The sequence below is a fragment of the Rhopalosiphum padi genome, chromosome 1 (genome assembly GCF_020882245.1).
Source record: "Rhopalosiphum padi isolate XX-2018 chromosome 1, ASM2088224v1, whole genome shotgun sequence".
In the NCBI taxonomy this organism is placed as follows: domain Eukaryota; kingdom Metazoa; phylum Arthropoda; class Insecta; order Hemiptera; family Aphididae; genus Rhopalosiphum; species Rhopalosiphum padi.
Window position 1 is genome coordinate 9,810,876 of NC_083597.1, and position 25,352 is coordinate 9,836,227.

General features: G+C 29.5%; 1 protein-coding gene across 1 annotated transcript in view; it reads left to right on the forward strand.

The window, feature by feature from the left end:
- Positions 1 to 22,134, forward strand: part of LOC132917803 (bromodomain-containing protein 4) — a 38,409-nt gene extending 16,275 nt beyond the window's left edge. Inside the window, exon 2 of the mRNA XM_060978726.1 lies at positions 20,790 to 22,134. Coding sequence (XP_060834709.1) covers positions 20,807 to 21,700 — 894 coding nt within the window. The 5' untranslated portion in view covers positions 20,790 to 20,806 and the 3' untranslated portion in view covers positions 21,701 to 22,134. The remainder of the gene's footprint in view (positions 1 to 20,789) is intronic.
- The last annotated feature ends 3,218 nt before the right edge of the window (positions 22,135 to 25,352 follow it).

The following is a 25,352-nucleotide window of genomic DNA, read 5'->3' on the forward strand; positions in this document are numbered from 1 at the left end:
ACATCATAATTTTAATGTACAACGAAACTAAAATACATTACTCTTGATACGTATGACTTATGTTAAATAGTAATAGTGTTATGTTCAAAGAACTTTAGTATTGATTAATAGATTGTTCTGTAAATGTCTATGTGAAAAAAATTCCACGCAAGAATAGATTTATAATGTGCCAAATATTTAAAGCAGTAGCTTAAGAATACTTTTAAATTAATTTTTTAATTATTGTCTTTTAAATGTAGGTACTTACTACGTGTAAAAGCTGTAGATTTAAAATATAAGTATAAAACAAATTATCATTTTTGGTCGATTGGACTAATTTAATCGTTGCCTTTTTTCGTGTTTTCTTTTACTTCGGAAAAATAAACAAACCCATTGTACCTTGTACCACTTCGAACAAATCCGCCCGTTGCCACGCCTGTTTAATCCTACTTTATAATCTCATAATGACTGCACTATTAAATCATATATATATATATATAATTAGCTCAATTTTCATCTCTTTAGGTGTATACCAACCGTGTAATTTGATTATATATATATATTATAATACATAGTATTCGATATAATAAAGTTATTTTTAAATATCTGAAAAAAATAAAAATAATATAACAATTATATCTTGAGGAAATGTTGATAAACAAAAATTATTTACTTTAAATTGTCCTTAAAGCAACATGTGACTATAGCCTATGGATACATTTCTATAAAGAAAACCCGTCAAAATCAAATTCGATCGATTATAGGACCCATCCGTGTATACATAATTAGACCTTTCGACGAGCACTAAACATATATTATATATAATAATATTATAGACATTATAGACAGCAAAAAAACAATACATTGATTTGTCCCTATATTCTTGCATAATATTAATACTTACAAATATCGATACTAGCTGCGAGTTGTGGTTTGCGGTATATAGATGTATAGGTGCTTACACGAATGATATTTCCGTTTGAATACTTAGGGTTAGGTTGGGTGGCGGTGACGGCGCCTGTGGGTTTGATATGTATATTATTATATGCCTTAATAATATATAGGTTCAATAGGAACGTATATAATAATATATATTATATGTATTACACGCTATTTTTTTCGCACATTATTATTAAATTCCAAAACAAAATATGTGAGTGTACACGTGCTTCTGTGTGTGTGTGTGTCGTAGATCATTGTTATTGTGCGACGAGCCGACGAATAAGAAAAGATGTACGCTTTTCCATTTGTCGTAGTACGTGTGTGCTCCATATATTATACATTATATTATACCTACAGCGGGCGCGCGATATCGGTTGACCGAATAATAATTATCATTTAATCACCGCGGTCCGAACATGATTGTGAGTGTATGATACCTATATTATACGACTTGTCTGGAATGAAACCTATATAACATAACGTATACGGCAGTAGCGTAGTCAGAATTTCTGAAAGGAGAGAGAGGTCAAAAAACATTCAAAAACACATTTTTTTTTACTGTTAACTTTATATTTTTTTTTCATATAGCATAACTAATAATATGTATGCCAACATGAACAAATCTATTGTTATCAAAGTAATTATATCTCCTCTTTTTCTTAAACTTATAGCCATAGTAATATTCTCCTTTTCAATCACGCATCAGCTGCTATTTCCTATTGTTTTGTGCGTATATATATAATGTTTATTAAAAAATTATATTGATACAAAATTCAACATAATACTGATAACATTTTATGATTATAATAAAACAAATCCATTACAGATCATTTTTTTTATTTATATTTTACCTACCTCCGAGGTATAATGATCATACATATGATATTAAACAGGGTAATTATTTTAATAGTAAACACTCATTATCTCAAAAAATATTGACTTTTTTTTAAAAATATTCCTTTTACATTATTTTTCACTATTTTGATGTTATTGCTGAATATTTTTCTGAGAATTTTTATTTACAAATAATGAAATAACAAATAATTAATTTATACTTATATAATTATTCAAAAAATTAATGATGAGTGAATAAGTGAACTAACATTTTGCGGGATACTTATCACCACTTTACCAGTTCATCTATAATTTAAACTTTAAAGTTTAGATATTTAGTTTTATAACTATAATTAACTAGGTACTCGCTCAAAATTCAATATTTATAGATACAGATATTTTGCTTATGAATATAAAATTCAATTGTGTTTTTGAAAAAAATAGAACATTTATACAAAAACCGCTACGATAAAAAATTGTAAAAAATTCAATTCTATTTTTCAAAATATGTCGTTATGTTAGGACTTGAAATTATGTATAAAAAAAAAATTTAAAATACTTTTCGAGATGATGAATGTTGGCTGTACTAAAACAATTACCTGTATATATTATACTGTATACGAAATAAACGAATCGGAAGTAACTGTCAATATTCGTGTAATAATGTAGTAGGCATCGTCTGCGTGCCCACTAACTCTCCTCCGGTCCGCGAACAATCGGTTTTACGTTTAACGGTACATAACGTCTCCATCGCGAACTCTATTTATACGCCGATACCTATTATAATACGAGTATAAATGAGTGTGCGCGCGCATTATATTGTACCTACATACGACGACAATGCGATAGCGTAAAAAGGCAACATTTATCGGCGAAAACGACGTGTAGCCGACCGTTTAAGGACATGGCGCGGTGGCGACTCGGACAAAACTCAATGATATATATTATTACTATTATGTACCTATTGGTGTACAACATACGTACGCATAGGTAAATTGTCATTATTGTCCGTTTCAATATAAAGGTACGCGTTACGTCACGCCGGGGCGATTAACGCGTCCCATTAGGTAGATCATAATATTATTATTAGTGTAGAAACTGGTCGGGGAAATGAAATAAAAACAGTAAATAAATAAAACAGACAAATGACACGCTGCTTGGGGCCGGTAGCGCTGCATGCAGCGCAATAAACGAAACCGTAGGACGACTGCTGAAGTTGGAATAGCTATAATGTACATTGTATTTATGTATATTATTATTTATTATATTTTAAGTATGGGCACTGTGTACACTATACATAAATGCAGACTACAGAAGTCAGAGGTATATTGTGCGTGTATAAATTATACAACTTAATACGATTATACTATATTATGTTGTAACATCATTTGGAACAAATATTGCAAATATTTTCAAATGAAAACTCAAGAATATGGAACAACAAATTCTCCGCGGTTTGTGAGAAACTTTGTCATAAATACACTAAGATTAATCCAAAACTTTAAGACCTCGTTAAAATTTTGGATGAAAGTTTCTTCAAATCCATATTTTACAATAAGTCAGCAGGTTCAACGCACTACCGTCTCGACATGAGAACCACCACTCCAACGCTGCACAAAACGAGGGCGCTCTCATGACTTAATTACCTATTTAAACTCTATTTAACCTATATATTATATTAATAGTTATGCTAATCACTTGGTCACTGCTCCATTACTACAATCAATTAATTTTATTTATTGCAGTTAGTAAGACGAAACATATACATATTTTTCATCCCTATAGATATAGACAGCGCAAGCTAGGAATGTCTTATTGTATAAAAAAAAAAAAAATGTGTAACATCCGATGATCGTATGGTTAGGTCAGTACTACATGCGTAGTAATATGCTCTTGTCCGAGTAGAAACCAGTCGTATGATAATATTATAATACGACGCGGCAGAGATGTGTAACCGAGATACGCGCGCGCTTTTAATTCGACTGTTATAAACTTATAAACCGTTTGATTTTATTTATAAGTCTTATTCGTAAGTCGTGTACAATAGTATTATAAGAGTACCTACCTACCTACCTTACGCGTCGACCGATGACACGCTCGAAATACATAATAATATTAAACATCGCCGCCGATATACACAATAATAATATATCGACTGTATGGTGCGGCGCATAAACGTTCAATTAAAAATAACAGTCTCACGTTATAGATTTCCAACTGAGATAACATGTATAAATTTACGTATTATACATGAGTATCGTTTTAGATAGTAAAACTGTGTGTGTACTGTGTAGAGTTAATGAAACATTATAAACACGACCTATTTCCGCGGTCGTCATAAATTACTGGCGATCAATAAAAACATACATTTATACGCGCGTATCGAAAAAACATAGAATTTTTTTTTACCGTCAGTCGGAACGGTATTTAAACGACGTATATATACACCATATAGGCATGTTTACTCGCAGGGGATACAGTCACTTCTTAGGCCCGTCTTGGTGGGTGTGTGTCGCGAGACTTTCATCGTCGTGACGCTTACCACACCACACTATACAATAATAATACATAATAATCAGTGACGTGTTGAACATAAGTGCCGAATGATGGTAATTTAACGGAAACTTAGAGAAAAAAACTGAGGGAAGATGATCGGTGAGATGTCCGTGTTATATTTGTATAGGTATATGTACTTATTAAAGTGAATTGTTGTTACAATATTTTTGATGAATGTTTAATCATTATTATTTATTATATTAATAAATAAACTGATCACTTTGTTTTGTGGCCATAATAAAAAATATCACGCGTCACTGATGATAATATAACATCGTTAATTGATGTTCAAGTGGACAACATCTCAGAAAAAGTAAGTTATCGTTGGCTTAGTGGATATTTACCAGTTAGCATAATGTTATTGTAGTATCTTATAGTATTGTATGACCAATAATAAAATATAATAAAAATATTACAGAAGAATATAACAAGTCATATTTTTGTCATATTTTCTGGTAGGTAGCATATTACAGTCAACATTAAAGACATTATACCTATAATCTAATGCAGTTACAAGTACTAACCCAATAATTATCAATTAAAAATAAGTAAAAACTCGAAAAGGTAAAATAAGTTATTTGCCAAAATTAAATTGTTAATTTTTACAAAATCCAAAGACATATTTTATGGCTTAGAAACAAATATAGATGTCTGTATCGCTAAATAATACCGACATAAGAGTTCATTAAAAAAAAATTATTTATGCATATTTATACAAGATTATAAGATTTCTACTAATAACATATCTGGGAGCGGGCAAAAATATATATTTTCACCCTTCCCCCCCACACAAACACACACTCACACACTCATCATAATTATAACATAGATTATAATATTATTCTCCAGTTCAATCGTCTATGAATCTATGATATTATAAAAGAATGTCAGCGTACTATTTGTTTTCTCTATCTGACTCACGTGCAACTTAGCAAATTTTACGTTCACAATAATGACTAAGATGTATAAACAATTTCCAATTTTAAAATACTCATAACTCGCTTTAAAATTAAAATATACTAAAACGCTTAAGAGATGCCCTAGATAATGTTCTTAACTTTAAATTGTATAAAAGGTCATTTCACTCTAGTTTGAGAAATTAATATGGTTATAATCATTATTGTGAACGTAAAATTTGCTATGTTGCGCGTGGGTTAGAGAGAGATAATAAATACTACGCTGACATCCTCTTAAGATTATTTCATACTTTTATATTTACACTATAATATCAAGATGTACGTTACTGATATTATAAATTAACCGGTATTTAGCATGTATCGTTCGGATGTGTATGTTTGCCGTTCTTACAGTATTCCTATATATAGACATTAAAACACTATGATTAGGCAACATATTATAACATGGAATATTAATTACTGATCATATTTAATTTTAGAGTTGTGAATAAATTACGTATAGAAACCAGGATGTTTGGGTATATGTTTTTACTCGTCAAATGTATAGGTACCTAATGTATACTACCTATATGTTTTTGCACGAGTATATTATAATATTTTTTAATTTTATTTGATTATTTTAAAAATTATAAATTATTTTGTTTTTAATTTAATTCTTCTATACATTTAATATTATAATATTTTATACACGATTTACTACAATCTACCAACACCGAAACGTATATATTATTTAATATATACAAATAATGTCAACATTTTAAACTGTTTTAAAATGCACAATAATTTACAAATACGTATGTATGATACAATCTATTACAGAAAACACTAAAGCAATATTGTTTAAAATTATATGTTTGATATTTAATATTAAATATAAAAACGATTTGAACTGTAGAGTTCAAAAGGTATATAATATAGTATTAAAAAATTATTTTTCATTATTTTTAAATCCTTTTTTAAATATTTATTTTATGGCCGTTTTTTACGATATTTTTTTCCTATCACTTATGTGTGTTGTGGCATCATATTTCAAATTAATACACCTACCGTTAATAGCTACTTAGCACTAAAACAGCCGAACGCAAATAAATCATTGATGATTTGGATCGCATCGCGTGCGTTCCAACCCATGATAGCAAACAGCTAGTATAAAGAATTTTGATTCATTATCGAATACATCGTTTCAAACGGTTATAGGTATACAATATTATATTTTTAAATAAATTTATATACGCGTACCATCTATATAGGGTCATTGAAACGAGTTGGTTTAAAGGACTTTTGATCGCACACGCTTACGATAGTTATTTTAAAATATTATGCATACAATATATTACTAACACTCACCATCATACGACACCACACCATGATGGTACCTTATATGGAAAACTGTAACGATACGAATGATAAACTAAAACACTTTGAGAAAATTGTAGTTGTAGGTATGTAATATTTAATTAATATAAAATGTAGGTGTATTAATTGTGGGCTTGTGCACGAGGTACGGAAATAATTACCTAATATTAATAATCAATGTTAACAATAGATAATAATGTTAATCATATTATATAACAATAGAGTAAATGTACGAAGAGAAGGAAAGAAATAACATAATGTATTAAAATTATATTATAAACATTATGTAAATCAAGGTAAGCAAATGTATGTAAGGTTAATGAAAGAACGAACAATTTTGAATTTTGTCAATGAAGACATTTGAAGTATTATTTAATAAGAAAAACGTGTTAATAAGCATTAACGAATTATATATGCAGTATTATTTGTTTAAAAATGTATGAGTATAGTTAATAATTCTACACAAATCTTAAAATAATCGTATAATTTTAAAATTAACACTTTTTAGCTATAGTTTTTCAATGTAACGTGACATACCTACGTTAAAATAAATCAATCAACGTTAAAGATTAAAATACTGCTTTTACGTTATATTGAGTCTCAAAATTACCATAACCCGAGGAGATTTTGTTAAATGTGATTTTAATACTTCTTGGTCGGTTACTGCTTGTTAAGGTCGTTGCAAATGATTGTTTTCGTAGTTACTAAATAATATTATGATATTCATTGCACCCAGCTAATTTCATTTCAATATAAATGATAATTTTTACGGAAACAAAAAAAAATATATTTCAAAAATTGTCTTTATAGATTAAAGTGGAAAAACCATTTGTACCTACTATCTAGTATAGGTACCAACTATTATTTTTGAATCGCAATAATAAAGACAATGTCTAAGTACAAGGTATTGTATATTTCCGGTCTCAATATTCTATCTATACTTAACATGTTATTATAAGAGATATTAATCAATCGATTATAGTGTCCGAAAGGAGGAAGAAGTTGAATAGTGACAGTTTATCGTCGTAGTTTCTGGAAACATCAGTCAAACTGGATAAATAAATATTATACCAGATGAAACTAAATTATTACTTCAGCTCTTCCAGTAACTTGTTTTACAGGAAAAACTTTTAGTACACTTAGTTAAGTAAAAATGTGGACAAGAAATACTAATGGTGATATTCAACTAAATGGTTTATGGTATAAATGTATATAATATCTGTTCATTAGAAGAATTATTCTAAACTGCATAAGCCCTAAGCTGATTGACGAAATAATAATCGATATTGAAATGCTACCTCGTAAAACGAAACAGTTGATTAGTCATTAAAGAATTTTTTATAATTTTAATATTAATTTACAGTTTATTAAGAAAATTATATTTGTAAATTTGTAATAGATAATCATATTTAATAAATATAAACACATCTTAATGATTTAATTTGTTAACTTTTCAAGTTTTAACAAGTATGTTAATTATTCGTTAGTATTACAAATTACAATTCTATACAGTAATTAGACATAAGCATAAAATTGAGAAATAGACGAACCGAGTGAATATAAAGTAATTTTAATTGTTTTCTGTTAGTTTATTAATATGAACATGCAATCATCTAAAAACACATAATTTTAAAATAGTATAATTAAATACATAAAAATAAATTTTTTAGTTGTCCCTCCTTTCAAAAAATTGAGATACCGTTATCTATCGATACATTATCGTTATCGTGTTTCAAACAAATTATTACAATTAATACGTTATAGATTAAAATGTTTTAAATCTAAGATAATGTTATTATTTATAAAAAAAAATGTGGTTTGCGCCTTCAACTAAAAGTGTTGCAACTTTACTTACACGGTTGTATATACTATAATAATGTTGAAATACGGCGCGTAGTTGGTTTATTTATTGAATGGTATTGCTTTCATGTAATATTATAATATGCACCATTTTCATTAGTTCATCATCATTCGTCAATGTCCCACACAAATAAGTGTTTATGTCGAGATATTAATTATTAAAAAAATTGTATGATGAATAAGATAGTGTTGAAGAAGGATTCATGTTCAAGTTCACTATTTTTCAGAAAAGTTAAAAACTAATTTTAGACCCGATACTTGTTCATGAGCTCCTATTTTTTTCTCAAATAAAATAACATAGTCAAGATAGTATAAATTGTCGCGATAGAAAATACTATACAATATTTATGTATAAATCTAAAATTATCAATAATGGACTGATTATTTTTCCCAAACACTGTTTTTTTTTTATTAATTTATTTTTAAATATTTTATTATACACTTAAATTAAAGCGTATTCATAATATATTTTAATGTCTTTTTTTATGAAAAATCGTTTTTCTCTCACAAAAAAAAAAAGAAAATTTTAATTAGTTTAACTTAAAACTGAATTTTTATCACTACTCATAAGTTATGAACTTTTTTTTATTTATCCACCAAACGAAACATTTTATATTTTGGTCTAAATACTCTAAATAGTAAATGGGATTAAAATGATTTATTTAAAATATAATATTTTTTTGTGAGATAACTATAAGTTTTCTTTGCAGTAACGTTATTTTTTGGTTTTTATTGGCCAATGCTAAATTTTAACCTATAGTAAATTTTAATACTAACGATTGTCGACACAAGTATATGGTTTTTCTCATAATCTATATAATTAAATGTTTATGAAATAAAAAATATAAAATAAATATGTTTACGAACCATAATGTAAAAATATAATACATAGGTAAAATAATCAATACTATATTTAGTCATAAATATAGAATATTTTTATACATAACACTATTTTATCAAAACTTTTTTTCTTTTGCAAAAATGCAATTAGATCATCTAATTCCATAGATTCTAAAAATCAGTTTAGTAAGCATTTAAAATTTAAGCTGGAGCAAACTCCCCTTTTAATACCCTCCCCCCCAAAAAAAAAAAAAAATATATTCCTATTAAAAAGTATGAATAACTTATCAAACAATATTTAATAATGATATTACCACCCATCATTAATGATTACTAATAACTAAAACAATATTTAACTTGTGATACAATAATGATGAGATAATTTAATCAAACCATTCAAGTTGTGATTTCTAAATTAAAATGTTTTCTATTATTAGATTTAATACTGACACAATAGTTTATTACCTAAGTCTGTTACACTTGATATTATTTTTATATCTGACATTTAAAACGGTAAACCAGTCAGGCCACAATAAATGATAATTCTAGTACCTATGTCTATTTAAATATTTATATTTTTTTTAAATATTTATTACATTGTTCTAATTACTTTCAGAAATCTACGGACTGTGTAGGTATTTAAAATATTTAAATATAAATTTAATTAGGTACACCAATAAATATATAAATGTGAAGAGTAGCAATAGGTATCAAAAATATTGGCAAACCATAATAATATACAATGATGAGATTAAAAAAAAATATATTACAATAACTATTCTGCTTATTTAAAACAGACATTAAAAAAAAAAGACAAAATAATCAATTTAATGTAGAAAAAACTCTAATTCTATTTATGTAATTTATTTAATTTTTTTAATCTAAAATATTAAATTAATATTTTGTAATATTCAATGTTGTTTGTTATCAATATAAAATAGTTTATAGTGTTTATACAAGTATCTTTTTAACTCAAATGTTTATATTTTACCAAAGATTTTCTTAACATTCTGAACATCACGTCTGGTGTTTATTTTTCTAAATGACAACAAAATTTAATTTCGTTGATTTCTCTCTCCCATCACAATGAGTTCATATTAATTGTATATACCCACACTTTTTAACACATACCTACTTCATTTCACATTAAGGTCACTGGAAAGTGATATTAAACAAGGAGTTAAGTGTAGGCAATCAAAGTGATTTCACTGAAATAATGTGTGTAGACTCTAGAATCATATGTGACGAAAACTAAAATGAAAACAAGTTTAAATTAATAATACTCTTGAACCAAGTTTTGAATTGTATATTTTTCATTTTTAAAAATACTGTTATACGTGTACTTATATTTTTAATTGAATTATTTTGTTCTTTCTTGGCAAGAATCCAAAATGATGTAAAACGTAAATAGTTTATAATATAATAATATAATAGTATAACCGGGTTATTCATTATTCAATAGACCGGTAGTTCTCATATTACCAATAGTTAAAAAATATATAACTTTTATGAATAATAAATAGTGTGAATAAAAAATAAATAAATCATTTAAAAAAATGAAAAATCTTTCAAAAATATATTTCCAACTCTCGTATTTCAACCCTATATGGCTATATGTATCATACAAATGTAAAAAATAATAATAAGTTCATTGATCGAATATAAAAAAATTGCATTGCGATTTTTATTTAACAATGAATTTATATTATTTTTTCCACTTCGTTGCCCGTGCTCATTGTCAGTTTCATGATAGGTGATAAAAAAAACTGTGCTAAAATAAAATTATAAAATATTGTCCATTCAAGAAAGATATAGCAAATTATAACCATTTAGTTCTTTGAGTATGTTTTGAATACCTACTATTTTCCAAATTAATTTCAAACATTTAAATAACTTATGCTCATACTCGTATACTTAATGTTTATGCAATATTAAAAAATTAACTTAAATAACATAAACTTATGCTAATTAAGAGAATTAGACAAAATTAGTAGGTGATTTTAAAAATAAAATTTAAAACATTTGTGTTTTAATTGGATTTTAGTTTACACCATGAGAAGTTTCTATAAGCTAATAATGCTATTAATTATAAATACTAGCGTAATTAGCATAATAGTTAACTAGCTATACACATAACTTACAGAGTAGGGTACCTATAATAACATTATTGTTAAAGATTGATTATCACAGACATTTTCAATTTTCAAATGTATAACATATCTCTGTACATATATGAATAACGTTTCTAAATACAATGAATACGTTTACTCGTCAACATTTCTAATTGGAAAATCATAATATTGATCAAAATGATAAATGTTTTATATGACGTGTGAAATGATCCGATTTTGCTGATCGGCTCACACTATGTCGCAAGGCAATGTTATGGATATTCTTTCAAACTATTATATAATATACACGTTTCGCGGAGTGTGATGTATAATATAATATGTACATTATAATTTTACACCAGTTTATTATTTTATTATTATGTGGAACGTCGAAGGCAAATATAATAATATATATCACACAATATAAAGGACGAACACGATTTACCGTTTTCGTTGTTTACGCGGTACCTACTTCAATACAAGCCTGAAGTACATAATATTATAATAATATTGTATGTGAGGGACGTCAGTAAAACGGACGTGTGTAATAGGACAACGACCGCTGGATAATAATGTTTTACGTAAAAACGCTTTAACGTTGCAATCCCTCCGCGTGACAATGTACAACACAGAAAGAGTGTATTCCGTTCGAAAAACTATATTATCAACAGACAAGTCCTGTTGCGCTTAATGTAAAAAAAAACTAAGGGGAGAAGGACAAAATAATTAATTCACCAAAATCAAATCATAGTTTATTTATTTTTACACAAGTCTTAAAATTAATTGTATTGCTTAGAAGCAACTCGCGGGTACCCTACCCATTATTTATTGAATTATAACATTAAGTACTTACATAAAAGTACATAAAAAAATCTTAAATTTAAAATATACTAAATAATGTAATAATAATCCTGTAATATCAGAATTCATAATATAATATATTAATATTATTGGATTCTTTTTGAAGCTCAAATCGTACAATAACGTTGACAATATGTCAGCATATCGTACAACAGTTATAAACGTGAAATAATGTTCTTATAACATTATGTAATAGTTATTAATTAAATTTTAAAAAAAAAATATTTTTATTTTATAAATGTATAATGTAATAAGTATGTGAAATATGTATTTCATTCCTTTTTTATCTTAAGGAACTTAAAAATGTCTACTGTTGACATACCTAGAGGGAAATTATACTTCCCTATCATTATACATTTCAAGGGTACAACGCTCCTCTTACACCAAATCGTAATTATAACGTCACTATAGGCAAATCTAATATATATATAATACCTAATTTATTTTAATACAGAATTTTTATCTAAAGTGAGAAAAAGAAAATTTGAAAATTAATTCCTGGGTATTTAGTTTATTAATCCCGAGAATTCTGTACGCAGAAATAATCGAGAGCATATTATTTTTATATCTATTTATATCCGTCGCCAACGGATAGACGCTACCTTCGGCAAATTTTGTGTACATGATTTTACACATGCCATATTATGATTTTCTATACACCTTACTTGTATAATTCTCGTTGTAATGTGTATGTTTAAATATATATATATATATATATATATACATATATATCATATTATACACAAACACGTGATCGCGCGGAGAAAACCACTCTCATAATATACTGTAAAAAATGTCCGAGATCGTATTATTGAATTCTAACATAATTACTGGTTTGCCTGCATCACGTATCCCATTTTGTCTGAAACTCATCCCAATGCTCCTATACGTATCATGGCGTAACATACCTGTAACAGAAGTAATTTTTGCCCACTTTGATACAATTGCGCTCTCTGTGATCTCCATTAAACGTCGTCATTTCCGCCGTCTCAGAATTTTAATGTTACAATAAATGTATACATACAGGGTGATTCATCAAGAATGCTCATCACCATTATTCTTTAATAATGAGTTTAATACAATTCTGATTTTTAGAATTTTTAAATATACTAAAATTTATAATTTAAATTCTTAAAATATTTTATACTACTTGAGTGTCCTGTGGTAAAACAAACTTTTGTTTTTAAAATGTGGACCTCCTTTTTTTACGGTGAGTTAAAAACCATGTTAAATGGTTTTTTTTAAACATTTGTATGCCCCTCTTCAAAATTCGAACAAGTAGTTTCTAAGTTTTTAAAATGTTTATATTACAGATGATAAAAAATAATTTAACAAAAAATATATAAATTATAATAATATGTAACATGGAAACAAGTATTTATTATACTTTGGTCCATTTTTACAAATTATAAACGTTGAAAGGTACATAATATTAATATTACTAAAATGCTTAAATCAGCATAATATCTTCCACATCTTCCACGAAACCACAACTCATTATCGTGGACCTAATATAACTTGGTATACAAAATTAAATAGCTAACTCAGTTTTCGTTCGAATTTTGATTTTAATATACGTCAACATTTTCAGAAAAATTATCCACTTAATAATTTACTATAAAAAGGAGGGTCCTCGTTTTAATAAGTTTGCATGCTCAATACTCATTAAGTAGTAAAAAACATCTAAGGAATTTTAATATAATATTGTCTTTGTATAAATACATTTAAAAATTCAAAAAAATAGATTTTGAATAACTGCATTATTGAAGAAAAAAGGGGGTTAAGCATGCTCGGGGAATCACCTTGTACATATCTAATATATATAGCTTTGTGTACAACAGTCGTCGTGACCGCGTGCAAACCGAACCTAATTGTGTAAAATATTATAAAAATATGTATTCCATGCGTTTATACGTGTTATTGTAATATTGCTGTGTATACCGCTTGCACAACGCGCCATCATTACGACATTAGCCGTTTTTACGGTGTGCGAGTGGAAAAACGGCAGAGAACCTTAAACAAAAACAAAAAAGAAAAATTATTCTAATGGTAAAATTACATTATTACACGAACAATGGCAACGTATATAATTATATTCGACAAATCGCAATAATATTGCTAGCCGAAACAAAAATATACATTTTTTATTACCTATTATTTTGATTATTAGTATTCACGGACAGACGAAAATTATACGAATAATAAAAGAAACAATATTCATACGGTTGTGTCGATGGAACATATTATACTATATTTAAAACGGAATAAAAATAAAAATTATGTCTGCTCGTATAATACTATAGGTATATACTGTAACATTAATTGTAACAATTTAACCAATACAATATCGTTGTATTCCTACTTCATATTTATAGGTACCTACAATTAAATAACAGTCATAATATTATCAACAGCCAAAACTCATTTAATATCAAAAATTAAACAATATTTCACTGTCGTTATTTTCCTTTGTATTGCGGCGGTAATAGTTTTCTAAACCATTAACACGAGTAGATAGGTTAGATTGGTATACTGTATACGTATACTGACCGTACTACAAATAATAAAATTAAAATTTTGACCAAGCGTCATGCTATATGTGGTTGAGAAAATAAGAGAAAACGAGTGCCTATATGTGTACAACATAATGTACTTTTCACGTTCTAAAAAAAAAAAAAAATTATGAAGAGTACATAATATAATGACTTTATTTATTTCATTTTATCATTTTGACGTTTCATCGGAAATAAAACAAAATAATTTAAAATAATAATATAATGACGCGCGGTCTAATTTTTTACTTAAGGGCTTTTGAATATATATTTTTTTTATATCGTGAATTCAAATTGGATTTACGTTTGAATTCGTTGTAGAGATTGATTGGGATTTGAGAATAAATAAATAATTTATATAAATATATTAGAAAAACAACAACAAATATAAAACAAATAACTTTTTTATCGTCTGTATAACAATACAAGTTGTGCTGCGTGCGGTGTACCTTACAATAAACACACACACACACACACACACACACATATAATATATATATATAGTCACCATAATATGTATTCATGACACGTAGGTATAAATATATAATATTATACCTATACACTGGACGCACGTATATGATATGTTTATTTTTTCTGAATAGTTTTATTAACGGCGCATTGTCTTGTGTCCCTCGGACGTTTATATAATAAGACTAATAAGAGGCATATTTACATTTTGAATTGGATTAATTAATTTATTCGTTGCCATCTACCCCATACCAACCACGTAATACAATAACACACCTCGGTTTCATGAACCTACCTGATGCTGATGGTATACGTACAATGACGACAGTTATAAATGATATTCGCGACGAGCAGCCAACCGTTTAGAGAGATCAACGCGATGTGTCGGACGCGATCATAAATCCGCGTGTAAACACCAAACACCGTATACCGTATCGGTTACATCCATGCCCTTTTCCTATTGTTTTTTCGTTCCTATAGATTGTAAAACGAACTGCAGAAAGCTGTGTGGTGTTCCGATTGGTAGGCGTAGTTCGCGTTTCTATATGCCATTCTACGTATTATACTCGTCCAAATTGAAATCTGAAAAGAAATGTAAACACTTAATACATTTACGTTATAATACGCGTTTTGTGACGGGGAAATAACGACAAATATATTAGTACGTTTTTTACTGATGAAAAACCGGTGACATCATTTTTCGCATGATGTATTGTGGACGACAGTTTCCTCGGAAAGCGGAAAAAAATAATAATTCGACCTTGCAAGGCCGCCGCCGGGCCAGTGCACTCGTTTGACCCGGCCTACCTACCGTACATTCAATACAATATGTACAGGTATACCTGACAACACTAATACGCGTATTCACAACACGCACTCCGTCTGAACACGCCGGGCACACGGCCGATCCACCTCTTCGACGGCAGCAGTCGAATGTGCCCCCGCGCGCACGACCGTTAATTGCACCGCCGCCCAACGAATTAACGGCCCGCGAGCGACTACCGCGGTGCACACGACGTTGCACCGGCCGGTCTGTCCAACGATGCAACTATATAATATTGAATAATATTATTATTATAGAGTATAATATGCGAGCATCGGAAAAAAAAAAAAAATGCACCAAAAGAATGCACGCACTCCCGTCGGCGACGTATACGAGAGTAAATCGCGTAAAAATTAGACACCGCGTATAGTCGGTCCGCGGCAATAAACGCATATTATTATTTTATTGTATTATAAACGATCCTCCGTAATAATAGTGTACGATAGTCGCCCTGTGTTATAATAGAAGTTCAGCAGCACTAGCGTTATGTGTGGTATAATTAGGTTTATACGGCACAAAAGTGGCGGATCGCTGTAAATTGTGCCCCAATCTTAAGTTTTTATGTAAATCGCAGCCCGAAAATACTTCATAATTACATCCTTTTTGGTCGAGGGACATTTTTGAAGAAATCGATATTTTCCTTTCGTTTTTCGAACTTAGGACTGGCAAAATAATTGTATTTATATTTGTACGGTTAAAAATATTACGACGCAATTTTACGTAGGTGCGTTTAAAAATACCCGGACCATAATTTACGCAATATATAACTATATGACCTTTTTTCATGGACGCAATTTATCTTTTCCGCACGCGGTAGTCGTTCGTCTTTCTACATTATTCTGCACCGGATTAAGAGAGAAATATAATATTATTATTATATACATATAGGTAATGGATGATACAGGTACCGCGAAATTTGGACGCAAATTTGTTAGTTTATACTGACCGGTTAGACGAAAAACGTGACACGCCCACGACATCCGCACCGGTGACGACAGCTGATCCGAAACGACTGTCCACATAAATTATTATAATATTATAATAACATCCGCAACCGTTTATTTTATACACCGACGAGTGAGACGACGGAATATGTGTTGTGCGCGCACCTACACTCGCGGAAAACGGGTTCTTATATAAACGTCTGAAGGCGACGAAGACAGATGACCCATTTGGGGGACCCCCTTCGGGCCAAGTTTGCGAGTATACAACGAATATAGGTGCATAGGAAACACGATACGCGCGTGCGGTCTCTTCGATCGTTGTCCAAAGACGATATGCTATAAACCGTTGCGGTTGTACACGATTATTAATATTTTATTACACGCGATTTGTATTATATACAATATGTTATTCGCAATAGCATTATATTTTATTATAATGAAACGGTTTTCTTTATATTTTGTCGTCTGTTTTCCGATCGTGATCGATCCAGCCCGTAGTGCTGTACCCTCTCCTCTTTGGTCACGTGATGGACCTTCACCGCGCAGAGACAATTTCGTATATTGATATACGTATACATGTATGTATATAAAAATATAATATACGCTGCAATTATACCTGTACTGCTGTTGTACTACATAAACGTTCGACACACGTAACATTATCACTCGTAATAATACACTTATATGGCGTGCCCCAGTAATACAGGCCATCACTCGGTCGTCGTCGTCGTGACTATCGTGTGCGGGTAGTATTGACATTCATCAAAAAAAAAAAAAACACACGGATATTCCCACATTTATGTGATACGCCGATGTCCCGCACTAAAACCGTTTTACGAACGTTGAATTAGGTACCTGGTGGTGTTCGAGTACACGTTTTTCTAAAAGCACATGACGTCTAAAGCACGACGATGTTAATCCAATAGGTACTAATTTATATATGTGTTTGTTATTGCCAATTCTAACGAACTCTATACCTCTGTTTCACGCGATAGAATAGCTTAAAAGTAGAGCACTAATATAATAATATATAATAAAATAACATGCAGTAGCATAAACACTATCGACTATCGTAACAATGACTGAACTATTGCAGTGAACCAAATAGATTTACATTTGTTTGAATCCTAAAAAACATATTTTATTATTGATGTATGCATAGGATAAGACTTGTTGTAAGATTTTTTCAAGCTTTTTTTTTTAATAAAACTTGTCCGTAATAAATCAAACAGATCTACAAGTAGTGTAAAGACTAAATAAAAAAAAAACAAGACTGAGAATATATATTTTTTATCGGCAGTATGACATAAAAAAACCCATATATCTATACATTTATCCCTATACAATTACATTTAACAGTAATCACTACTCACAAGTAATATATTGCCCAGCAATATTATATACATATATGTTTCATAAATTTCCTGATAACAAACAGCGAATGAAAAAAAAATAAACTGAATTATAATTTATAAATGCAAAAAAATACAATATTGTAATTATATTGGTTCGATATAGGCACCGCACGCACATGTTTTAATATTTATTTACTATTACTTGCGTATTATAATTTTTAAATACTATAAGTTTAATCAATTTTTCATTTTATCATAATATACAGTTTTGATACGTATTAATTAGAGTGTGATGATTGTATACAGCATATTTAATAACGAGTAGTAAAGCAAGTCTCAAGTCAATAAAGTAATTTTATTAAAAATTGCTAATTTTTAAGTATATATTATAGCGGAAATACCTATAATGAAACTGACCTACTACAAGAACATTATTTTTAATTAGTTTTCAGCAAATAATATAGTTATTAAAAATATTTATGTGTTTTATGATCTTTTCTATGAATAATATGCATTCTAATTTTCGCGATCATAATATATATATTTACCGTGAAATAAATGTTTATTTAACTACCATTATCACTCTGATCGCGGGCTGTCACGGTAAGCTGTACACCGATGACCAAAAAAAAAAGAGAAACAAGTAGTTTTTACTGCCTCTTATATGCGTTTATACAATTTTATTAACGTTATTCTTGATTTCGTTACATACACAATAGGTAATAAGGTAGGCAAGGTTAATTGCTAAATAAAATCCCGTTGATAGTTTTACGTGCCATATAAAAGTTAGGTTACATTAACACTGTGAGGAATCGTTTATATATATATTATATATATAGGTAGTGGGTACTAAATAATATTTACGCATTTAGTTTTTAGGGCGTTCGTCCACGGGTCATAGTGTCAATACGCGTTACGGATAACGTAAAAAAATCTGCTATTATATTTTCAAACACTTATAAGTAATAAATAACTATGTGTACCTGTAGGAATTAAATAGTAATGATATTACCTATATTAGATTTACGAATTACGAGGAAACTAATAGAAGGAAAACACGTCAAGAAAAAAATTATAGTTTTGAATATTTTATACAAGTATATTTTCACATAAACATCAATACTGAAGTGATCTCAAACACATATTATTATCATGACAAAATACCAAAGACGTCATTTAACACCCATCACGGCCCACCTGTTATCACTATTATATTATAGAATCATAGAACTGTATGTACACTCCATTAAATTACCCGTTTGACACGTGTCATAAAAAAAAACCTACTTTCGCCGCGTCCATGCGGGAATTCAGTATTAGACACCTAAATACTAGATGAATGCCTACATCAAAGGTTAGAATTTAGACTTAACCTGCAGCGTACGTCATATAATATAATGGCAGGTTTGGGACGCTGCAGATGACCCACAACCTAATCTTTTTGAAGATCATTCGATTACAATCCAGGCCACATATATAGTTTATAAACTCTAAAAACTAGACTTTCGGTAAATTCAAGTGAACTCTGTGGTCTTCATAGTATTGACATATTATTATATATAACGATGTAATGTGCGTATATAAATAATGTTATATATATATTTAATAGTAATGCGCGGCGTATGAGTATATTAAACGTAAAAGTGTACTTACGTATACTATATATAATATCATATACCATATACCTATATATATATACTGGGTGAACTATTTAACGGAACACACTCATTATTTCAAAATCTATTAACGTTAAAAACATCATTTTTATTTTATTTTTTTTTTTTTTAATGACAGCATTTCAATTTCTCATTCCAAAGCAAAATATTTATCGGAGTACTTTGATGTATACAAATCAAATCTTTAAGTTTATGAGCTACAAGTGTGTTTAAAATTTAGACGAGTGAAGTGGTATATCGAATGTTAGTTTACTACTATACACTCATCTAAACTTTATAAAATTGCAACCAGTACCTACACATAAATTACTTATCCAAAATTTGATTTTTATTAATCGAAATGAATGATATTCTGCTTTTGAAAATTAAAACGTATATTGTCGTTCAAAAGAAGAATTCAAAACTTAAAAAAAATAATAGTAAAAATATAATTATTTTCACCCAAAAGGCCAAAAACGACTCGAAATCGTGTCATCGAAATACTTTGAAAAACTTTACCTGCAGAAATAACTATATAGTGTGTCACGTTAAACGGGTCACTCCGTATACACAACTATATACAGACGAGTATATATGCGACAATATATATATATATATATAATATTATAATACGAACTTCTCATATAATACATATTATATTATATAGGTACCTTACACACACACATATATATATATAATGTGTGATTTTTAATCGAGTGTGTATATATTTGTACAGGTCGCGGCGCGGTTATTATGGATCTCACATACTTGGTCGTCGCCGTATTCGGAATGTGCGTCTTGCGGCCGTGCAGTTCGCTGCCTGCTGCAGCCGTCGCCGCCGCTGCCGCCGCTGCTCCTACGCCTACCCCGTCACCGCCGTCGCTGCAGGTCGCCGCCGCCGAACCGGCCGGCCGCAATGACAAAAGGTCCAGGTCGCTGTTCCAGTCGCCGCCGCCGCAGGCTCCGCATCAGTACCATCTCCACGCCGGCGGGGCGGTCGATCTGTACGACGACGTGATGAACGACTTGCCGTATTACTTGCAACACCAACAGCACCAGCAGCAGCAACAATTCTTGCAGGAACCCACCGGCGAGGACGACCTGAGGACCATCGACGGCGACGGCGACGACAACGCCGTCGGTCAGGACATGATGCGGCTGTCTAGTCGGGCGCGACCCGCCAAGCCCGACTCGCCCATGTACTTTATCCGGTTACCGCCGCAACCGTACATGTACGTGCCCGGTTACGGTTACGTCAGTCAACCGACCCGGTTGGAACCGCCGCCGTTCACGCAGCGGCCACACTCGCCGTTCTTGAACCTGCCGCTGAGCTACGTGTCCAACGCCAAGCCCGTGGGAATCTATACGCTGCCGCAACAGCACCACAGCCAGCAACACCAACAGCAGCAGCAGCAGCAGCAATTGTCGGTCAGGCCGCCGAAACCCAACAGACGTCCACAACCGTCGACCACGCCGCCGCCTCCGCCACCGCCGCCGACGCACCAACAGCAACACCAACCGGATTCGCCGATCTACAATCTGGACAAAGGCCCGTACGTGTTCAACGGCCGTCCGACCGACGTGTTCCTGTTGCAGAGCGCGTACGACAACTTGTACTCCGAAGTGTTGCAAAACATTTACCCGTAAACGGCCGTCACGCGATTTATTGTAGACAATATAAGACGTATTATATTATATAATATTTTGTAATTTATTATTTTTATTATTATTATTATTATTATTACGATTATTATTAATTATTAATCGCGACGCCGACCGTCGTCGTGATCGCCTAAAAAGACTATCCGTTCACGTGATCTTACGAATCAAAAACATATATACATAAAATAATAAGAGATACGAACGCGACAGCTGATGCAAATAATATGCGCATCACACTCCAATGACATCGCGCGTATAATTAATTATTAATTTATTATTATTTTCTTACATTTGTATTGTTATTATATATTTATTCGAATTTTTGTTTTTGTAATTTATTATTTTATTTTGTACGAGAATTATATTTAAAATTATATTGTTGTAACGATTTTATAATATATTGTACATATTATATATTATATAGTAGCTAATAATTTCGTTTGTTTCCCTTCTGTTTGCCCTCAAAAGATTATAATACTCGACAATTATCTATTTTAATGCGGTATTGTGCTCGATATTGTCGTGGTTTACACGTCTTCAAATTTATAAAATAATATCGCAATGTTCAGAAAAATAATCTGCATCAGATTGTCAAGTTTAAATATATCAATGATTACCGTTAAAAAGTACAACTTAAAAAAAATATATAAAATTAAATCTTTTTACATTTATCGTTGTTATAATTGTTATAATTATTATAAACAGAGCAAAAATAAAAATAACGTAATTACTTTAACATGTTAAACAGATCACCTATACCGCCGTTACCTGGTATTTTACGGATATTATAAATTATATATACTTTATAGTTAATGCACGGCGACGGCGTTATAATGTGTGTTGCAGTATACTTTCCACACGATGCACACATGAGAAGTATATACGTGTATTATTAATTAAACTTTTCATTCGGTTATCGGCATTGTTAAACTAAAACCCTTTCAAATACATTTTATTTTATACATTTGTGTACACACGTACGTACGCGTTCGACTCACATATTATTATATATTTTCTGTCTGCAATATATTATAGGAAATAGAAATGTGTAATTAATTAAAGATCCTTATAAACGTAACAGAATTTAATTTATATACCCGACGAAACGACATTAATCCTTATTCTCTACGCGCCGCGGCGGTTTAGTTAAAAATATATTATATTTTATATTTTTCAATCGATCCGAGTGTATTGGACGGAAACAATACATTTCTACATATTATTATAAACCACTCGCAGTGAGTTGCCCGCGTTCTGTGCACATTCCTCCGCCGGTGAACAATGTACGTTTTATTTTGTTGTTATTTTTTTTTTAAACATAAATAACATATATCATTTCAAATGCGTATAATTCTACAAAGACTAATTATATTTCAATTGTTTAATTTATTGCCGATTTAAGTAACGACGTGAAACCATTAATCCTTTATACAAATATATATAGGTACAAGGGGTAAACTATATGACATATTTACATTTTTACTGTTCATCCTGAACTATAATGTATAATAGGTTTACTGTATAGTACCTATATTATATAGGTATAAATAATATTATATTGCTACATTACTTATGTTATAATATGTAAATAGTATTACTATGTCTTCTTTAATATTTATTATCCACCAAGACGATAACCCATTCACAGTTTCATACAATTTGCAGACTATACATATTTATATACCTATACCTACATTATTAAATTATTTATTTCATAGAATATATAACTCATAATTTATCTTCTATGAAACCTCCATTTTGTACACATAAATTTGATAAATTTAAATGCTTAAATGTCAATGTTTGGATATCAAATATCGAAATACATACAGTTAACAATAATGAAAGTTTACCATTATATGTTTCTTGAATTTTTCAAAAATGTGAAAACAGTGTATAAAATTATTATTTTTTTCCAAATAATTAACCATTTACTAAACAATATACAAATATATAAAATATATGCAAAATAATAAACAATTTATTTATCTACATTCTATACGTTTTAAACAAAGCTTCTATTGAAAGCATAATATAGTTAATTTTTACTTATACATTATAAATACGAAATAAAATAAAATATACATATAATATAATACTAATACAATGATGAGATAATTGTGTTTCGTCATATTTCAAATAAATAAGAATTGCTTAAAGTATTATTAATATTATTATTATTATTTGCTCTTAAATATTTTTTTAAATTATTATTATGTATACAATTGAAATAAGTTGGTCCGAAATAATCAATACATTTCTGGCCTGCACCCTTTTTTATGCATAATTTGTCATATGATTTTAAATTCTTACGTTTTATTATGAAAAAGTCTAGATTAAAAAAAAAAATAAATAAGAAATATAAAGCACATTTTATACAAAATATTGAAACAATAATTTACTAGATTCTACAAACAATACTATATACATACATATAAATTATCATTATCATTAAATGTGAATAAAAAATAACCTTTTATAGTTAAAAAATAATATATTGGCATAGTCATTCGTTATTGTTATCCCTCTAAATAACATAAAATCTGTTATTATTCGTAAGATAATTAAGCTTAAAGCTAACGGCTATTAAAATAATAATTAATTTAATTGAGAATGTAAATTATTGTGATTTCCTACCTATGTGGCTATACATGAAACTATATAATTATCCGAGATCTGACTACCTAAGAAGATATATATACAAACATATAACCTCAACCCGTACATACACTCCAAAGGAAAAATATATAATAATAACGTTTTTAAATTTATGGCTAATCAAAGTTTGCATGGTGTAACATAAATCGTATATTTTATGACATAGTATCCTTCTTAGCTCTTATACTACATCACCGGTGGAAGGTTTTGCAGATCTCAGAATAACCCATATATTATGTAGGGACAATACATTAACTTATTTTCCATCATTCTACTACTCAATGTACAAAATCTCATATAAAATTTTTTTGATACATAAATAAATAATTAATTAATAAACAATACCAGTAATATAAAAAATGTGAACAAGTTTTAAATGAGAAAAATTTTAATTGAAAAAACCATGTTCAACGTCCATGTTCATACCTGTTAAGAATTAAGATAAACATGATTGAATGATATAAGTTGATTTCCAATTCTTCTATTTAATAATTAGTGGACACTCTTATTTTTATGATCCATGCATAATCCATACAGATGCTTCAATGCTTGTTATATTTTGTACGATGATTGTAAGGGGCATCGAATGCATTCGAAAAACAGGTTTTTTTATATTTTTAAATTTATTAAGCCGTTTATTAGTATTGGTCGGAACCGTTAGAAACCAGTTACCTATAAAGGCACTTGCGAATTCTTTATACTTTTGTACTAAAAAAAAAAAAACATACACACTAACAACAAATATAACAGCGCCAATGTGGTTTATTTGACGAGATGACCCACTCAAACAACAATAATATTATTTCCACCTTGTAAGTATAATATATTGTCTTGTAAATTAATTGCATACATATTATTACTCTACATATTATATTGTATAGTTATTAAATATTTATTCATAGTCTCATGACCCGTTACAAAATAATATTGGCTCTGATATTGGTATAATAGCTGTATACATTGTATTCATTACATGATT